At 41.7% G+C, this 20,381-nt stretch overlaps 1 protein-coding gene, 1 long non-coding RNA gene, 1 other non-coding gene and 1 pseudogene across 4 annotated transcripts in view; 1 reads left to right on the top strand and 3 right to left on the bottom strand.

Moving 5' to 3' along the window:
• Window positions 1–2,472: 2,472 nt before the first annotated feature.
• LOC132427219 (uncharacterized) lies at window positions 2,473–18,683 on the bottom strand. The gene is made up of 3 exons (XR_009519847.1): window positions 18,557–18,683; window positions 10,547–10,793; window positions 2,473–9,942 (listed from the first exon to the last, which is right to left on the bottom strand). It is a non-coding gene; the product is annotated as an uncharacterized lncRNA (long non-coding RNA).
• Window positions 3,358–3,464, bottom strand: LOC132427781 (U6 spliceosomal RNA). The gene has a single exon (XR_009519988.1). It is a non-coding gene; the product is annotated as a U6 spliceosomal RNA (small nuclear RNA).
• On the bottom strand, window positions 11,838–13,222 carry LOC132427218 (acyl-protein thioesterase 1 pseudogene; annotated as a pseudogene).
• The window catches only part of TBC1D2 (TBC1 domain family member 2), a 42,413-nt gene continuing 40,709 nt past the window's right edge, over window positions 18,678–20,381 (top strand). The window contains exon 1 of one of the 2 annotated variants that reach the window (XM_060014450.2): window positions 18,678–19,338. In XM_060014450.2, the coding sequence (XP_059870433.1) occupies window positions 18,679–19,338 (660 nt within the window). In that variant the 5' untranslated portion in view covers window position 18,678. The remainder of the gene's footprint in view (window positions 19,339–20,381) is intronic. The other variant, XM_060014451.1, reaches the window with a different exon arrangement.

Below are 20,381 nucleotides of genomic sequence, written 5' to 3' on the forward strand. Positions count from 1 at the left end.
AACTTCTAAAAGAAAACATAGGCAGTACGCTCTTTGACATCAGTCTTGGTAATATTTTTTTTGGATGTCTCCTTAGGCAAGGGAAACAAAAGCAAAGAAATAAACAAATGGGACTACATCAAACCAAAAGCCATTGCACAGTGAAGGAAACTATCAACAAAACGAAAAGGCTGCCTACTGAATGAGAGAAAATACTTGCAAACAATTTATATGATAAGGGGTTAATATCCAAAATACACAAAGAACTCATATGACTCAACATCAAAAATACAAACAACCCAATTAAAAAATGGGCAGAGGATGTAAACAGACATTTTTCCAAAGACAAACAGATGGCCAACAAGTATATGAAAAGATACTCAATATCACTAATCATCAGGGAAATGCAAATCAAAACCACAATGAGATATCACCTCACAGCCATCAGAATGGCTATTCTCAAAAAGATAACAAATAACAAGTGTTGGTGAGGATGTGGAGAAAAGAGAACCTTCATGCACTGTTGGTGGGAATGTAAATTGGTACAGCCACTATGGAAAACAGTATGGAGATTCCTCAGAAAATCAAAAATTGAACTACCATACAATCCAGCAAACACTAATTTGAAAAGATACGTGCACCCCTATGTTCATAGCAGCATTATTTACAATAGCCAAGATATGAAAGCAGCCTAAGTGACCATCAATAGGTGAATGGAAAAAGAAGATGTGGCATATATACACAATGGAATATTACTCGGCCATAAAAAAGAATGAAATCTTGCCATATGTGACAACATGGATGGACCTAGAGGGCATTATGCTAAGCGAAAAAAAATTAGACAGAGAAAGGCAAATACTGTATAATTTCACTTATATGTGGAATCTAAAAAAACAAAATAGGGACTTCCCTGGCAGTCCAGTGGTTAAGACTCCATGCTTCCATTGCAGGAGGCATGGGTTCGATCCCTGTCAGGGAACTAAGATCCCACATGGCACGCAGTGCAGCCAAAAAAATAAAAAATAAACAAATGAGCAAACATAACAAAACAGAAACGGGGTCAGAGATACAGAGAACAAACAGGTGGTTGCCAGAGAGGAGGGGGTTGGGGGGAGGAGAGAAACAGGTGAGGGAGATTAATAGGTACAGACTTCCAGCTGCAAAATAAATGAGTCACCAGTATGAAATGTACAGTGTGACAGATATAGTCAATAATTATTTAATATCTTTGTATGGTAACAAAGTGTAAATAGATTTATTGCAGTGATCATTTTGCAATGTATAAAAATATCTAATCACTATGCTGTGCACCAGGAACTAACAGTGTTGTAGGTCAATTATACTTCAAAAATAAACCATCACACAAACAAACTCATAAAAAAAAGAGATTAGATTTGTGGTTGCCAGAGGTGGGGTGTAGGGGGGGATTAGATAAAGGCAAAAGGTACAAACTTCCAGTTATAAGATAAATAAGTACTGGGGATAAAATGTACATGATAAAAGATAATTAACACTGCTGTATGTTATATATGAAAATTGAGAGAGTAAATCCTGAGTCCTCATCACAAGGAAAAAATATTTTTCTATTAAATTTTCTATTTAATTTTGTATCTACATGAGATAATGGATGTTCATTAAACTTACTGTGATAATCATTTCATGATATATCTAATTCAAATCATTATGCTGTACACCTTAAACTTATACAGTGCTGTATGTCGATTATATCTCAATAAAGCTGGGAGAACAAAATAATAAAAGAAAATAATGTATTTGAAAATAAAATGTGTCAAATAAGCATTAATTCTTTGGGCTTACTATCAATTGAAAATGATATTACTCAAAAATAAATGTTAGAAATTATATGATGTTTTCCTGACCAGAAAACCTAAAATTTTTAAAACATACTTTAAATAAGACTGTACTCCTTCCTTAATAAGAGAAAACTGAAATTGTTCCATAGTAAGAGAAGTAAAAAACTCAACAATGAAGGTAACTCCAAATAACTTAAGGCATAATGTTCATTACTGCATGTAACAGACCTTTATATTGAACACAAGAAATACATGATTTTGTTGATAGAAAATCCGTTTCTCTTGCCTTCACTAAAAAAATGGGTTAAAGGATAATGTAAAATATATTGGTTTTAAAGATGTCAAATTACTAACCTGCCTGTTTGGGATATATTGTCGGGGGAAGGGGGTATTACTTGGTACCTCTTTTGAGCCCTTTAGCAAAAGAGCCTGGGGGATGCCCAATATACGTAAGGACAGTACACCACAAAGGCCACAAGGTGTCGCTTTCTGACCACCTCTAGCTTTGCAGCTGACACTATCCTCCAAGGGGAAGGAGGGGAAGATTGAGGGATGTTGACTATACTTTGATGTAATAACCAGAAGTATGTCCATTAAAATATACAACAATTAACGCATCTAGATTAACAAAAGTTTCCCTGTAATGTCCCTAAACCTAAAACTTAGATCTTTTCTCCCCTCTTCATCTTCTTTTCCCCAGAGCAATTCTGAGGGGTTTTTTTGTTTGTTTTTTTGCAGATTGTGGGATCCTAGTTTCCCGACCAGGGATGAAATTCGTGCCCCCTTCAGTGGAAGCGCGGAGTCCCAACCACTGGACCACCATGGAATTCCCACTCTGAGCATGTTAATATTACTGCAGATTAGGGACCCCCCAAATTTTTCATCATTACATTTTAGTCTTCACATTCAGTGGGATGCCCTGGGGAGGAATCATGGTCCCTATTTTACAGATGAGAAAAACAAAGCCCAGAAAGGTTGTAATGGGCCAATGAAAATTCCATTGGCCAGGTTTCCTGATACCCACCAGCCCAGCTGGGACCTGTACACCCTGCCTCTCCCCCATCCCTCAGCCTGGAGGTGGCTGGAAGTAGGGTTTGACTATTTTGCTTTTTGGAAATTAACATTAAATATTTTGTATTAAACTGATATGAATTTGTAGCTATTTATGTTTATAAAATAAAGCTTCAGAGAGTTTTCATGGGTGCTCTAAGCCATTATGGGCTGTGCCTGGGATGGGTTTCCAAGGAAGCTCACTCTGTTAGGGGAGTGTATTAGTTTGCTAGGGTTGCCCTAACAAAACACAGCGCCTTAACAACAGAAATCAATTTTCTCACAATTCTGGAGGTTAGAAATCCAAGATCAAGGTGTCAACAGGGCTGGTTTCTTTTGAGGCCACTCTCCTTGGTTTGTAGATGGCTGTCTTCCCTGTGTCTTCAGATGGTCTTCCCTGTGTGTGTGTCTGTCCTAATCTCCTCTTCTTATAAAGACACAAGTCAAATTGGAGTAGGGCCCACTTTATGACCTCATTTCACCTTTTTCTTTTAACATCTTTATTGGATTATAAAAAAATATGGAACGCTTCACGAATTTGCATGTCATCCTTGCGCAGGGGCCGTGCTAATCTTCTCTGTATCATTCCAATTTTAGTATATGTGCTGCTGAAGCGAGCACTCATTTCACCTTAATTACCTCTTTAAAGGCCCTATCTCCAAATACAGTCACGTTCTGAGATACTGGGGGTTGGGACTTCAACATATGAATTTAGGGGAGATACAGTTCAACCTGTAACAGGGTGAAAATGTTGAAAAACCTGCAATACCCCTTACAACTCCTTACCCACAAGAATGACTGTGTTCTAGTCTGTCCCCCAAGGTCACACAGTTAATCATTGGTGCTAGAATTCTAATAATGCAGTCCATATGACACCAGTGACTAAGCACTCAGGCTGAATTTTGATATGTACAGCTTTTATTGTCTTCCAGCCTCCTGCACCAAATAGTTTATAATGGCAGCTTTTATTTCCCCTTTTACCCAATAGTTATTTAGAAAACTTATTGTTTTTATTTCTAAGGGTTAGATTGTTTGGTTGTTAACTTTTTTATTATTTTCAAAATTAATGACAAGGTACTTCCTGGCACAAAATCTTTTTGGAAACCAAAAATGTCTTTTTGACATGGAACATAATGTAAAACGACTAAGTAATCCCTATTTAATTGACCCTACCTTATCATAGCATTCTGATCTCTGTATCTTTGTTTTCTGTGGCTGTTTTCTAGCAAATCTCACAAAGGCTAAAAGTGGTGTGTTAAAATCTCCAATTCCAATTACAGTATTTCCAAGTTTTCAATGGTGTGAATTCTACTATATAATCTTCCATCTTCTTTGTGGTTTACTGCCTTTTGCCTCGAGATCTACTTTATTGTTTTAATTATAGTTAATGTTTACTGAGCATTTACTGTGCCCCACACTCTGTGCTTACAGCTTCACACAAATTACTTTATTTAATTACCAAAATAACGCTGGGGATATTGATAGAAGTGTATTCAGGTTCTATGGAGATTGGAATTTATATAGTATTGAAGGCTTCCTTAGAAAAAAACACAATTATGAACACAAAGTTAGACATGAAGATGGATGCTTATTCAGAATAAGAAAATAAATATAACAAATTGAGCAGCCCCTGCAGGTGAGCTTAAGCTTCATTAACTTCACCTAAATCTGCCTCCAGAGACAGATGTTCTCCTTAGTTCCATGTTTATAGATGAGAAGACTGAGACCTTGGTTGTGTAAATCACTCAAGATTGCAGTGCTGGAAATGGACTGCACAGCCCTCGCCTTTATCCACTGCCTCTCATTGCTATCACTGAGAGTGGACCAGTGTCATGTATCAACTTGTTATGATTTCAAATCCATGTTTGGAAAGCTTGTTTTATACAAGTTGGCTGTGGTTTGAACTTGCTGTGAATAACTTCTTTTTGATGAAATTGTTTTGAAGTTGGATATTAGGATTTTCTGACAGAGCTTTTGCACCTGGAGTGGACAGGAGCATTACATCATTGATAGCAAGGTAATGGCAGTGGTATCCATCACATGACGGACTTTTAAATGATAAAAACCAAGAGGTTTGATCAGCAAGTCTAGGGTGTTCCATCTGGGCAAGGCTACTCTTTGCTGATCCAAATAGTCCCACGAAGCTCTTGAGACACTTGCTCCTAACCCTAGCCAGGCTAACTCTTGGTCAGCAGTGGTGCTAAACTGTGCTGCAGTCTCAGGAAGAGAAGAGATATCCGTTCCTGCCCTGGCAATACTAGTCCTCACAGGCAGTGGCGCAAGCCATGTGAGGGTCCCTGGAGTAATAACCTCTGGAGCAACCTTTGCCAACACTGGCACTGGGACCTAAGCCAGCAGCTGATACCCAACTTTTAGTTGGAAGGAATGAATCTACCGGGAACCAACTCATAGAAGGGTATACGTGAACTAAATTTGGACTTTATTGCTTTCATTGCCCCCTTTGTCTGGAACAACAGTATAAATTAATATATCATTGATTTTGTTATCGAAAATTCAGTCCTTGTCCCCAATGTTGAATAAAAATAACAAGGGCAAGGTTTTGAGGATAAAGAAAAGAGAAATTTATTGATATACCAGCAAATGAGGAGGGTAGCAGACTAACATCTTGAAAACTGCTGTCCTGCCTTCTGGGGAGAAAGCAGGCATATTTAAAGGAAAATCTTGGGGCTGGGGTTAAGAGGAACAAACAAAAACAACAAGAATGCCTGCCCACATTAATCAGTAACAAAGAATGTAAGTTTTAGTTCCCAGCAACGGAGGGAGAAGACAGGAAAAACAGTTTCACTTAGAAATCATGCATCAGGGACTTCTCTGGTGGTGCAGTGGCTGGGAATCTGCCTGCCAATGCAGGGGACACAGGCTCGAGCCCGGGTCCGGGAGGATCCCACATGCAACAGAGCAACTAGGCCCATGCGCCACAACTACTGAGCCTGTGCTCTAGAGCCTACGAGCCACAACTATTGAGGCTGTGTGCCACAACTACTGAAGCCCGCACACCTAGAGCCCCTGCTTGTCGCAACTAGAGAAAGCCTGCGTGCAGCAACAAAGACCTAATGCAACCAAAAATAAAATAAAAATAAATTTAAAAAAAAATGAAATCATGCATCCAACAGTTTTAGCCTTGTGGCCCTGTCAGTTATAACCTTCCATATCTACGGGAGTGAGGGCAACGAAGTCATCTGGCTACTTCCTGCTGAACTGGGGCAATGTTAAAATTGAGGAGGATTAGAGGAGAGAAGGTTCTGGGCTTTCACTTTAAAGAATTCTCTTGTCCCAAAAGATGCTCTAGAATCCTGCAAGATATGCAGAGAGGCTTTTTCTTTTTTTCTTTCTGGCTTGACATCACCTCTTCTTGTAATAGCACCTGGAGGCCCTAAGGTTGCAGTTGGCAATCAGGTTCTCAGTAGTACAGAAATGTGTCTGAAACCACATTCAGAATGGCCATCCAGCTCTACTTTGGACACCTGAACCAGTTACTCTACTTTGATTTTTAAATGTATTCTTTTTCTTACTGGTTAAAGCAGATGTACAATGCATATCTCTGACAGGTCACAAACAGGCTGTTCTAGTCTAAGTTAAATCATGTAAAAGCCAGAATAACTTCGCCATACCTCAATATGTGAACATTTATTCTATAATTTCCCCTTTTTGTTTGCAAATCTTTCGATAGAAAGCACTGATGATCAAAATATTTGTCACTTGATGCCAGGGTGGTTGCTGCCAGCCCTAGGTCCACCATGCCCCTCAGTGCTAGGCGTACTCTGTGTGTGTGTGTGTGTGTGTGTGTGTGTGTGTGTGTATGCCTAATTATCCCCATTGGAGGAAAACTAATCAAACATAGTGAACAAGCTCAGATGTATGCTAACGAAGAAACATTTTATAGGCTCGACACTTTATCAGTTATACCAAATTGTCATTCGAACATTGTATATGTGCTTTTAGCAGTATACTCAAAGCAAACAGTGACACGTCATGAATAGTTATACTCTTGACGATAACTTCACTAAAGAATTTTCTTTCCATCCTGAACATTGGAGTTAAAAGTATGGTTAGAAGTAAAACAGTAACTTTGCATTTTGATAGGAAGACAAACATTTGGTAAACAGTTCAATTAAATTAGTTGGATGGGGACTTCCATGGTGGTCCAGTGGTTAAGAATCCGCCTTCCAATGCAGGGGATGAGGGTTCAATCCCTGGTCGGGGAACTAATATCCCACCTGCTGTGGGGCAACTAAGCCCACACGCTGCAACTACTGAACCCGCGCGCCACTAGAGAGAAACCTGCACGCCACAACCCTAGAGAAGCCCGCGTGCCGCAACGAAGAGCCCACGCACCACAACAAAAAGATCCCGCATGCCACACTAAGACCCAAAGCAGCCAAAAATAAATAAATAAACAAATATTTTTAAAATAATAATAAATAAATTAGTTGGATGGTTCTTACAGGCCTGGTCCAGATTTTTGGGTCAGCTGCCTACCACTACTGTTATCTTCTTCTCATCCTGGTATGGGTGTCATTTGTGGTCAGCAGTCTTTTCTATAGACAGTCCAGTGCAGAGGCCCTTCTTAAGTGGAAAACATGAAGAATCAATTTCCTTCAGGGACTTCCCTGGTGGTCCAGTGGCTAAGACTCCATGCTACCAATGCAGGGGGCCCGGGTTTGATCCCTGGTCAGGGAATTAGATTCCACATGCTGCAACTAAGAGTTCACGTGCCGCAACTAAAGATCCTGCATGCTGCAACTAAAAGATCCCACATGCCACAACTAAAGATTCCACAAGCCGCAACTAAAAGATCCCACATCGCAATTAAAGATCCCACATGCCGCAACTAAAAGATCCCACATGCCGCCACTAAAGATCCTGCATGCTGCAACAAAGATCCCACATGCCACAACCAAGACCCAGTGCAGCCAAATAAATAAATAAAAGAGTCAATTTCTTTCAATTTTGCTGCACATACGCTAGTTAAAGAGTACCTGATAAGGGTCCTTTTGTCTAATTTGGAGACAGTCCTTTAAATGATGTCTTTTCCAGGTGCATAATCTCCTAGTTGCAAGTCACAGGGCATCTGATCTTCATCCAAAGACAGATTACTGTAACTTGCTTTAGAAACAAGCTTAGAATATTATTTTAATAATTCAATTAAACTTAACAATAATGTAACATAGTAACAAGGATCCATCTTGGCCGTAGAGAATAAATACAAAACCTCAGTAAATACAAAACTTCAATATCCAAAGATATATTACTGAAACATAATTTTTCTCTCTAACTTATCCTCATTTCTACTAAATCTAGCCAAATTAACATATTACTGACCAGGGGATTTTTGCTGAAACTAACGCCCATGCCTGGCAATTTGTTACATAAGTGAATATTCAAACACCCGCGTCTGAGTAAATATCAGCAACTTTTTTTGCACTTAATGTATTTATTTGAAACTTTGTATACGTCTTACTAAAGCATTCTAATATTTCGTTAGAGTGTGATAGGCAGTATAGCAGGCACCTCTCTGCAAGGGAACAGAACATCTATTACAAATATACCGTGTTTCATTGCGCTTTCCCCTGGAAGAGCAGACTCTACAATTCCCAGCAGCATTTTTTTTTAGTCCTGTGGGTATTATTTCCTCTAGAATATGTTCTTTTATTTCACCTGATAGTCGACAAGGTGGATCTGTGTGGGGGACTTGAAGGACCAGGTGTAGGACTACCACTACATTCACCAGAATGGTCAGTTACCCATTCTCTAACTACTGCTAACAAAAACTGCTTGTAAGTCATTTTACTCTGTGCAATAAAGCTACAATAAATTTTAAACGCATTGAATAAACCGCAATTACTCAAATAGAAACCCACTTTCTTAAACCATTTTCGAGTTTTCCAGAGGATACTGAAGTTTGCCAGATAGTGATTGGATCGATCAACTTTCATATATTTATTATACTCTTATATACAAGTGGGCTTAGTTATCTGATGGCCAGTCCTCCTGCATTCCTTTCCTGTAGATGCTATGGAGGTGTCTTGAATAGTTGTCACCATGAGGACTAGCCTCTTGTCTTTCCATATAAGAAGAATCACTTTCCCTTCCGTAAGAATGTCATTTCTCCCCGCTGTAGATTTTTAGATTTCTCCTTTAATTGGTTTAGTAGACCACGATTCTCTCTTATTTCAGATGTGAGCACACTGTTGTAATAACTGTCTTGGTAAATATGGTGCCATGAACCAAGATAAGGTTGTAGGACCAACAATATTGTTTCTTGCAGTTTCTTTCCTTCACCCATGTAAATCTCAAGGCTGCATATATATCCAATTTCACTTTCACTAACCATCCTGACCAAAATTCTGTATTTTGTAAGTTTTCCAGGATTACAGGTTTTGAATCTGAGTTGTCCTCTCCACCTTATGATTTTCTCATCAAGTGATAGCTCTTGTTTGGGCACATAGAACAACTGAAATTTTGGCAGAAAATAATCCAAAAGAGGTTTAACTTTGAAATTCTGTCTGCAGGAAGTGGAGTTTCTGAGTTATCGTTAAAGTGAAGAAATGTCATTATTTGTTCAAACCTTCTTCTCGTCATAATCTTTGGAAAGATAGGTGTTTCAAGTAAGAGATCAGTCGGCCAATGTTCTTCCCAGTGTGACTGACTTTCTTTCTTTTTTTTTTCAGAATTAAATTTTATTTCACTTTGATAGAAACCGTGAAAAAGATTTACATTTTCCCACGTTACAGCACAACATGTCAATGGAATATTTCTTGTCATAAATTAGATCTTGCTGATTTGTGTAAGTGAAACAACAGTTTATATTCTTCAAAATAAAAGCAAAATGACTTAGTAAATGATTGTTTAAAACTGTAAATCCAGGGCTTCCTGGTGGCACAGTGGTTGAGAGTCCGCCTGCTGATGCAGGGGACACGGGTTCTTGCCCCGGTCCAGGAGGATCCCACATGCCGCAGAGCAGCTGGGCCCGTGAGCCTTGGCCGCTGAGCCTGCGCGTCCGGAGCCTGTGCTCCGCAACGGGAGAGGCCACAACAGTGAGAGGCCCGCGTACCGCAAAAACAAACAAAAAAGAACACTGTAAATTCAGACATAAACATATGGCTTCATTATTAACATCCTATACCGTCCATACGAAATCATTTCCATCATCAAGTAGTACCCATTTATAAAGATGCATTCCTAACGGTGTTCTAGTCAGTTGGAATACGGCAGAAAAATTAACAGTTCAGAAATAGCAAGTGTACATTTTTGCTACATATTAAACTGGGTGGTAACTACACCATATGTATTGAGTTCTGACTAACTTTTATTACCCATAAACTTGCTTTCAAATAATGTTAACCAATAATCTGAAAAATCTATTTAAAATCAAATAATTGCTACTTTTATGTTTGCACAGAAACTCTGACTATAGTGAAAATTTCAAATAAGTCCATTGGCAGAAAAAAGTAAAGGAAATTTTTTGAATGGACTGTTCATTTCCTACAGCAGTCGGTTTCAAACATATGTGCAAAATAAGTAAACTAAAACTATGCTACGAGGAGAATCATCTTAGAGCAAATCATCTTAGAAATTACAATTTGTAATATCAGTAAATATTTCAGAACATACTAGAATATGACTTAATTATTCTTTCAGTTAATTACAGAAAAATACAACCACAGAATTATTCTCGTTACCTGGACTGAAGATTCAAGTAACTCTGCCAGCCTAAACGGCAGACAAAGGTCCAGTTTAAGAAGTAGTGTAGAAACTTTGAAGGGATGTCTGGTTTCTTTTTACAAGTATAAGTACGTTTTCAATGCCGTCATGTCTGTGATTCAGAATGTCAAATTACAGCACGTATTGACAGCAGATGTCTATGGCAAGTAGGCAATATTTGGTCCATTATGAAGGATAAAAAAGAAGAAAGAACACATTTCTTTTCTAGAGAGGAAAAAAGAATATTAAATAGAAATTATATTCAGGAAAGAAAAACGTGGTCCCCAAAATAAAAGGGCCATTAATTGAAGACAGCAATATTACTCTTTATTGACACTTAGAAGCATTATCCCTATTAGGAATAATGTAATAACACCTTATTCTTATTATGTATTATAATCATTAAGTACGTATGAACACATATATAAAAATATACGGACTTCCCTGGTGGCGCAGTGGTTAAGAATCTGCCTGCCAATGCAGGGGACACGGGTTCAAGCCCTGGTCCGGGAAGATCCCACATGCCATGGAGCAACTAAGCCCGTGCACCACAACTACTAAGCCTGCATTCTAGAGCCCGCGAGTCACAACTACTGAGCCCTCACATCACAGCTACTGAAATTCACACGCCTAGAGCCCAAGCTCCACAACAAGAGAAGCCACCTCAACGAGAAGCCCGCGCGCCACAACAAAGAGTAGCCCCCGCTCACCGCAACTAGAGAAAGCCCGCGTGCAGCAACAAAGATCCAATGCAGCCAAAATTAAATAAATTAATTTAAAATATATATATACAGATACTGCATGGTGACTAAGTAATCTGGGAATAAGTCCAGAGTCTAAGTCACAGCATGCATAAACTGTTTATGTCTTAACTGCTCATTTATACCTGAACAAGTTTTCATTAAGCATACTAATAATTTTCAAGGGACATAATAAAAAATCTGGTTGCAGTATTTTATTACTTTGCTGAATTACATTTGGGAGAAAGAAGCTACCTGCTTCACCTACTTTAATACTAATATATTCTGGATCATGTTACACAAATACATACATAGAAACTTAAAAGATCATAAATTTTCCATGAGGAGATTTTAGTCTGTGTCATTGGTGTGTATTTGCAAAACATTTTAACACTGCAAATATTAGAGGTTTCAAGACCAGACAAAGGAAAAAGTTTATACTCTACAATGATGATGCTGGTGTGTACTTCTCCACAAAGCCTCTTAGTGACATCAATCAATAGGAGTTAGGAGTTCATCAATGAACTGCTTGATATCCATCATTTCCTGTTGACATGAACTGTGTATCATGCCTCCATAGGTTTTGAGGGTTACACTGGCTGGATTTACCAATGTTTTTAGCCTTTCAAAGCAGTAAGAGAACCAAACATTAGGGGAACTAAAGGATCCAAATCTCCATGGCACTGAAGAATAGAAATGTCTCTATTCACGCCACTGATAGGACCCCGTGGAAAGGAAGCCCGCAGGGGCAGCCAGCAGCTGAGGGCGGTGACGCTGGCCAGCGTCTGCTGTGTGGTCAGTGCCGTGTACAGAGATAAAGCTCCTCCCTGAGAAAATCCTCCCAAAATAATTCTGTTAGAAGGAATGCCATTCTTCACCTCTTGCCCTATCAAAGCTTTTACACTTTCTGCTGCCTGTTTAATTCCAGTTTCATCTTCGTGTGAATCTGGTGAAAGACCAATAATGTCAAACCAAGAAGGCATGGCCACATTCATATTTAATGTCACAGGCATAAACAGCGCGTGCGGGCAGATGTATTTGATGTGGGCGCTTCTGATACCTGCCAAGTCTTCTGCCCACCCATGCCCTGTGTCTCCCAATCCATGAAGGAAAATCACCGCGGCAGTGGCCTTCCGGACGGCGGGCACAATGGCAGGCAGCGGGGCCGACACGTTATTGTGGCACATACACCAGCTCGACCGACCGCGCATCAGAAGTGGAAGGCGGAGCAGGTGCTAGGCTGCAGCCAAGGGGGTGCAAGCACCAAGTCCGGCCCGCCCACAGGGGCACCCAGTGTGACTTTCTTATTTGTGCCATCAAAATTATTAATCCAAGAAACTTCATGTTACTACTGATTACATCACTCCATTTTAAAGCCTTATCATAATTTTTATATGATTTTTCGTTCTGTTGATGATACAAGTTTGTTTGAGAAGTGATCAACTCACAAAAGTTGTTACCAAAAATTAATGCTGTTATTTCACTAACACTTTGTGGGTTATTACATTCAATAGTTACACCTGACACACCTGTAAAGTCGTCTAATTTCTGCCAAATGCTGCCTTCAATCCACTCTTCTGTAGAAGCAAAGGAGCATTCTCCACCACTGTTTCATTTTCACTTTCTGTACCAGAATCAATCAGTAAGGTTTTCTTGTCTTTTTGTTGGTCTAACATTCACATCATCTGAATCAGAACTATATTCTGAAGAACTATCACTTTCCGGGACACTAGTATATATGTCGCTCAGACAATCAGAGAAAATATCTGCATAAAACTCATCAAAAAATTCTTCTTCACCCAAAATCTTGTGATGAAAAGTTTTGAAAATTTTACAGTAATAAGCTTGCGTTTATAATATACACAAGGTTGGAACAAAAACCTAATGGAGCAAAATGTGAACGATAACAACAATCATAAGTTGTATAATGAACCCTTGATCAATTTTTTTAAATTAATTAATTAATTAATTTAATTTATTTATTTGGCTGTGTTGGGTCTTCGTTGCTGCGCACGGGCTTTCTCTAGTTGCAGCAAGTGGGAGCTACTCTTTGTTGCAGTGCACAGGCTTCTCACTGCGGTAGCTTCTCTTGTTGTGGAGCACAGGCTCTAGGCGCACGGGCTTCAGTATTTGTGGTGCGCAGGCTCAGGAGCTGTGGCACAGTGGGCTCAGTAATCGTGGCTCGCAGGCTCTAGAGCGCAGGCTCAGTAGTTGTGGCGCACAGGCTTAGTTGTTCCACAGCATGTGGGATCTTCCTGGACCAGGGCTCAAACCTGTGTCCCCTGCGTTGGCTGGCAGATTCTTAGCCACTGCGCAACCAGGGAAGTCCCAACCCTTGATCAATTTTAAGCTTTAACAACTTCACACAGTGATGTTAACTGTATCGCTCCCTAAAAACATATTGGTAAGTCTCCGGTCAATAACGTTCGGGTAACAAAAGATGTATTGGGCTTCCCTGGTGGCGCAGTGGTTGAGAGTCCACCTGCCGATGCAGGGGACACGGGTTCATGCCCTGGTCCAGGAAGGTCCCACATGCCGCGGAGCAGCTGGGTCCATGAGCCATGGCTGCTGAGCCTGCGCGTCCAGAGCCTGTGCTCCATAACGGGAGAGGCCACAACAGTGAGAGGCCCGTGTACCGCAAAAGAAAAAAAAAAAAATAAAGATGTATTAATACATCTCCAGTCAATAATGTGTTAAAGGGAATTCCCTGGTGATCCAGTGGTTAAGACTCCACGCTCCCAATGCAGGGGGCCCAGGTTCAATCCCTGGTCAGGGAACGAGATCCCACATGCTGCAACTAATAAGATCTCGCATGCTGCAACTAAAAGATCCCACGTGCCTCAACTAAAGATCGCACATGCATGCAGCAACGAAGATCCTGCATGCCGCAACTAAGACCCAGCACAGAGCCAAATAAATAAATAGATAAATAAATAAATAAATAAATTTTTAAGTATCTTATAAAAAATAATAATAATGTGTTAAGACTAATTTGTTCCAAGTAAGTCTGGTTTCCATAAACTTGGCCTGATTATTTGCATAAGTGTAATTGCTCATATAGGCTCTCTTAAACTGGCTGCACTGGAACTTTTCATTGGGAATCCCAGATCAAACTTTTAAAAGGCCCCTCAAGGCTAGCAATGCCATGCTAATCGCTTGCCTTCAGATTCTGCCTGTGATATCTATAGATTTGGGTAAATTCCTCTCTTCTCCAGGTCTCCAGAATATCTTGAGATTCCTGCACCTGACAGGAGGTGATCTTCCTCATTCATCTGACAAGACTCCTGGGAACCCAAGAGTTTCCAAGCTCTGGAGGGATCAGACAGAAAGAAAAGATAAATGCTTCAATTCTACTTACAAGGATATAATTTACCAAGTTGTTATAAATCATAATTAACTTAAGGGGAAAGGTTTCCTTACATCTGAAAAACACAGATTAAAAGCCAGTAATATTTCAGATAAAAACCAAAAAATTACAACCATATTCATCAGTTCACTCAGCCTATGTAATCCTTTTGCTAACAGTTTACGAAACCATCAGGGTTTCCATTAGAATTGTTTAATTTCTACCCAATTCAGCAGTATGATCTGAAAGTTATCAGAAAGCTGTACTTGTCAAAAAGTCCTTTCTATGATTCGTCTTAAAGATGAAGCAGGGCTTCCCTAGTGGCGCAGTGGTTGAGAGTCCGCCTGCCGATGCAGGGGACACGGGTTCGTGCCCCGGTCTGGGAAGATCCCACATGCCGCGGAGTGGCTGGGCCCGTGAGCCATGGCCACTGAGCCTGCGCGTCTGGAGCCTGTGCTCCGCAACAGGAGAGGCTGCAACAGTGAGAGGCCCGAGTACCGCAAACAAGAAAAAAAAAAAAAAAAGATGAGTCAGTTTTGCAAAGCATCACAGTGAAATAATAACTGTCTATGAATGACAAAAGACATAAAGGTGACGGTTAAAGATCTGATTACAATGCAGTTGACAAAGAAGCTTAACTGAGTGCTATGACGTAGCACTCAGCACATTTTAAGATAAGATAAGATAACTAGAACTATGACTGATAACAATACCAGGACACATCCAAATTTTAGGAACTTCATCTAATTTCCAGAACATTTATTTTAATAAGATTTATCCATACAATATAACGTAAAAAGGTTTATTACCACTCACCTGACAATGTTTCCAATGTAATTTAACATACGAAATAATTCAAATTAATTTAAAATTTCTCTCTGAGATACCTCAGGGGCCCATTGAAACATCCCAAAGTTAGTTAGAGGCTAAAAGAACTTCATTTAGAATTTGATCCTTGGGAAGTTTGTCAAAAATACCAAAAAGTTTTAAAACACCTGGTCAAATAGGATCATAAGTCACTATGAAACAATGCTTATTATTTTAACAAAAGTAACAATAAAAGATTTGAGTCAAATACAGAACGTTACAATAGATCACTAAAGATCACTTAAAAAGTGAAGAAACTGGGCTTCCCTGGTGGCGCAGTGGTTGAGAGTCCGCCTGCCGATGCAGGGGACACGGGTTCATGCCCTGGTCTGGGAAGATCCCACATGCCACAGAGCGGCTGGGCCCGTGAGCCATGGCCGCTGAGCCTGCGCGTCCGGAGCCTGTGCTCCGCAATGGAAGAGGCCGCAACAGTGAGAGGCCCGCATGCCGCAAAAAAAAAAAAAAAAAGTGAAGAAACTTACAGTTTGTTATCAAAAGCAGCTCAATATTCCAGGAAAAACTATTCTCTTGACAGAGAGAGAGTAAACCAAAATCCAGCCTTGTACCAGCTCACTTTTAATAACAAATTCATCTACTTAATTAAATGCAATCTAATCTTAGCCAGTTTTGAACATGCATAAAACTCTCTTCTCAAGGTTCCTTTCCCACAACCGTTCCGTCACTTCCTATATCCGTATAAGTTGGTCCTCCTCTCTTTCCCCCTCATTTAGAAATAACTAGCTTCAGAACAAAATTACTCTTTTCCCTTAACAAAAATATCTCCATTCTTCTCACCTTCTCTTACCGACAACATGTATCCTACTTTATTTACATACTGAAATGTTTCCCTTATTATTTCTAGTAGTTTTTAATTGCACATATATTACAATTTTTAACCCTTAAAATGAAAACCAAGAAGCAAGCAATTATGAACTGTCATACCAGTATTTCCTGACTGGCAAACTTAAGAACATATTCCATAACCTTTAAAAATATACATTTTTTTTCACAGCATAATTTTTCTTCGATGTGGTAAAAGATGTGTATCTAATAAACCCAAACATCTTCAGTTTTTCTCTCATAAGAAGACAAAAGTAGGCAAACTCAGACTTGTCTAGCAGTCTGTGTCCAGTGTTTTATCTTATTAAAAAATGATCTGGACCTTCAATGAATTCTCATCATTTAACTTTCTCTTTCTAGGAGCATACTAAAAATCCCCTGGTTGTGTAAAATACACCCTAGGGAACAAGTACAAGATGGAATAGAGCTCTCATTTCCCATTTTCCTTTTAGACAAAGGCTTATAGCTATAAGTTGGCCATTCCGCCAGACTTCTTCCCAAGGGACTTTCAGATGGCATTAAAGGCACCTCCCATGTTTAAAAGCAGACAAATGATTAAAGAACAACAACAAAGGAACCAACCCAAAATGTATCAAAACGAAGGCCAACTAAACAAACAGGAACCTTTCAAAACTCAAATGAGAACAAAAGAGAACGACTTCGCTGGGTTCCCTGGTCCCACTCAACCATGACTTCCACACCAACGGCGCCACAAATGCCTCCTAACAGGCTGGAAGGTTCACAACCTTCCCCAAAAGTGTGAAATCAAGGGGCGGGGGGGGGGGGGGGGACTTCCCCAAGTGGACAAGGTGTGGCAACTCTTCCTCAAAGAAGGTTCAAGCTACAGGAGACCACGTCCTTTTCAAGGAGAGAGACGGGAGTAAGATGGGGCTCCAGCCGCTGGGACAGCCCCTCACTCTCTCCCCAGGAGGCAGCACTCCCACAGGCAAGGGCTCCAAGCCCAACCCAGGGCACCCCTCCCTGCTCCGACAGTGTTAGGTGGGAGGTCGAGAGCAGGATGCACACCACAGGGGCACCGACGTGCCTCCTGGCTGGTTCAGCCAATTTTGTTACCAAAAATTCGGTCCTAGTCCTGATGCCAAATGAGAATAACAAGGACAAGGTTTTGAGAATAAAGGAAAGACAAATTTATTGATTGCCAGCAGATGAGAAGGGTAGCAGACTAATGTCCTGAAAACTACCATCCTGCCTTCTGGGGAGAAAGCAGGTGTATTTAAAGGAAAGTCTTGGGGCTAAGGTTAAGAGGAGCAAGCAAAAACGGCAAGAAGGCCCGCCCACGTTAATCAGGAACAATGAATGCACAGTAACAAGAATGTAAGTTTTAGTTTCCAGGAACAGAGGGAGAAGACAGGAAACATTTCGCTTAGAAATCATCCATAAGTTTTAGCCTTGTGGCCCTGTTACAGTTTGATGTTATTTATTAGCTTATTAAAAGACATTATTACCCTGTATGCTATTGACTTGTGAAATACTATTATAAATGATAATTCCTGCAGTTAACCGGTGTTAAATCAATTACTGGCAAAGACAATCTCAGTCTCTGAGCATAATTTGCCCCCAACAATGAGAATTTTAAGGACTGCAGAGGGGGAGAAGCTAAAAGGAGAGGAGATAAGAAAGGGCTAGAGGAGAACCGTGATGCCCCTAAAGAGGTGGAAGGAAATGGGCTCCACAGCCCAAGTGGAGGGATGCGCCTAAGACAAGAGGGAAGGGGAGAAACTTAAGGACAAGAGGTAGAATGAGACATGAAGTTGACCGAGCTTGTCAGGGCCTAGATACATACTTGTTTATTTACCCAATTTACTGAGCCCAACTCCGTCCAGGTAGTGGATTCCAGAAGGGCAGCAGCCGGGCCCGGGCACCCCATGTAACGCGAGCAGTCAGGGAAGGAGGCGAGTGGGAGCTGGGACCGAGGCAGGTGAAGCCGCCGCGGTCAAAGCTGAGTCACGGGGGTGCTAAATTAGCCCCGCGGATAATAAGCCCCTAGCAGCGCCCACAATCCACGCGCGCTTTGAGCGGCGCCGGAAGTGGCGTCACCGAGCCGGGCGTCCCTTTCAACTAATGGCCGCGCGGTCCGTCGTCCGACGGTAACCCGAGCAGCACCTGGGGAAAAAAGGCGGGAGGCCCATAAGGCGCGAGAAGAGACCACCCATTCACGTCATTACGCGAGTTACCAGAGCAGCGTAGTCGGGGACAGGCGTCTCTTCCAGCTTCTCTTTCGCCGGTTAACCTAGCTCAGGGTCACCACGCCTTCAACCCAAGGACCGCCTCACGCCCGAAGCTGCCCCCCGTAAAGATGGCGGATAGGCACGGAGGAAAAGCCGGAAGAAGGAGGGGTGGGAGGAGCCGGCAGGGGGCGTGTCCTGTCTGCAGAGAGGTTCGGATGGGCGTGGCCAGCAGCCCCTACTGGGCTTTCCATCAAGGAGGCGCACACACCGCAGCCAGCCGCGTCCCTCCGTCGTCTCCTGGGGGCGGGTCACCACTGGCTCCGCCCCTGTCCGGAAAGCTCCCTCTTGGAAGGTATCACCCGAGTTTCCGAGATTTGACCGGCGTGGGGCCGCAGGCCTCCAGTCTCTCGACGATGGAGAGCACCCAGGAGAAACCCGCGGAGTCTAGTTCCCCCGTCCCCGGGTCCGAAGAGCCTGCCGGCTTAGCCAGGGACCCCGAAGTGCTGCCTCCCAAGGAGTCGGAAGGCTGCGCCCGGCCCCTGGAGACGGCCCCCAAGAAAATCTGTGGATATTTAAGTAAGTTTGGCGGCAAAGGGCCCATCCGGGGCTGGAAATCCCGCTGGTTCTTCTACGACGAGAGGAAATGCCACCTGTATTATTCCCGGACCGCGCAAGATGCAAATCCCTTGGACAGTATCGACCTCTCCAGTGCAGTCTTTGACTGCAAGGCGGACGCCGAGGAGGGGACTTTCGAAATCAAGACTCCCAGCCGGATTATTACCTTGAAGGTAAATGGAGCAGTTTTTTTCCTTTTCAGCCGGGATGAGATCCCAGGGCACAGCAGGGCGCAGGTGGGTGGTCACAGTAAACTTACGATAATCACCGACCCTGATCAGCCCAGTGAACCCTGGGTGCCCAGGGTTTTGTACTTTCCAAAGTACATTCACACCCACTTCCTCACTGGGTTCCCACAACAAAAGCCGGGATGATGGACCCATATTACGGATCAAGAAACTGAGTCACAAAGAGATGAAGTGACTGGTCCGAGGTCACACAACTAAAAAGTGGTGTAGCCCACACTTGGAATCCCATAGCTTTTCTACCTCTCAGTACTGTGTCAAAACTTTTACTTTTAGGTGTGGCTAACAATGCCGTTCCCTTAACTTTCTTACTTGGGGCTGAAGTATAGTCAAAATGAGCTTTGCCATCCTCTCGAAGGCCCGGATCCTGAATTACTTTTCTTGATGTTGTGGCCAAGGGGAGTGAATGCTGAGAAAACTTTGGCAGAGATTGGGAGATAAATACTTAGGTTTCACTGATCAACCTAGATTGTTCATTGATGCACGTCTAAACCTGTTTTCTCATCAGTAGGTTTTGTTTTATTATCATATTTAACTGAGAAAGCCTGAAGCAGTGCAAAGGCCATGTGCTTTGAAATCAGACAGGCTTGGATTCAAATTCTACATTAGCTACTTACTAGCTGTGTGACTCTGGGCAAGTTAACCTCTTAGTACCTAGATAGTTTGTGAGATTTATAACAGGGTGTGTAAGCACCTGGCACATCACAGGCACCTACAAGTTGCTGAATTAATCTCAGTGCCTAGAATACAGCCTGGCATCTAGTGGGTCCTCAATAATTATTTGTTGAATGAACACACATAGTGATAGAACCAAGGTCAGAAAGTTCATGTCATGTCAAGAGGAAGTGCCCTAGAACTTAACTGGAAAGACAGATGTGGGCTAAGAGTTCTGGAATTCACACTCAGCAGAGGAGAGTGTGCCAGACGACTGCCACCTCCCTGACCCCCACCCTGTCTTCCCACACCTCCAC

This window comes from Delphinus delphis, chromosome 6 (genome assembly GCF_949987515.2).
Source record: "Delphinus delphis chromosome 6, mDelDel1.2, whole genome shotgun sequence".
Classification (NCBI taxonomy): Eukaryota; Metazoa; Chordata; class Mammalia; order Artiodactyla; family Delphinidae; genus Delphinus; species Delphinus delphis.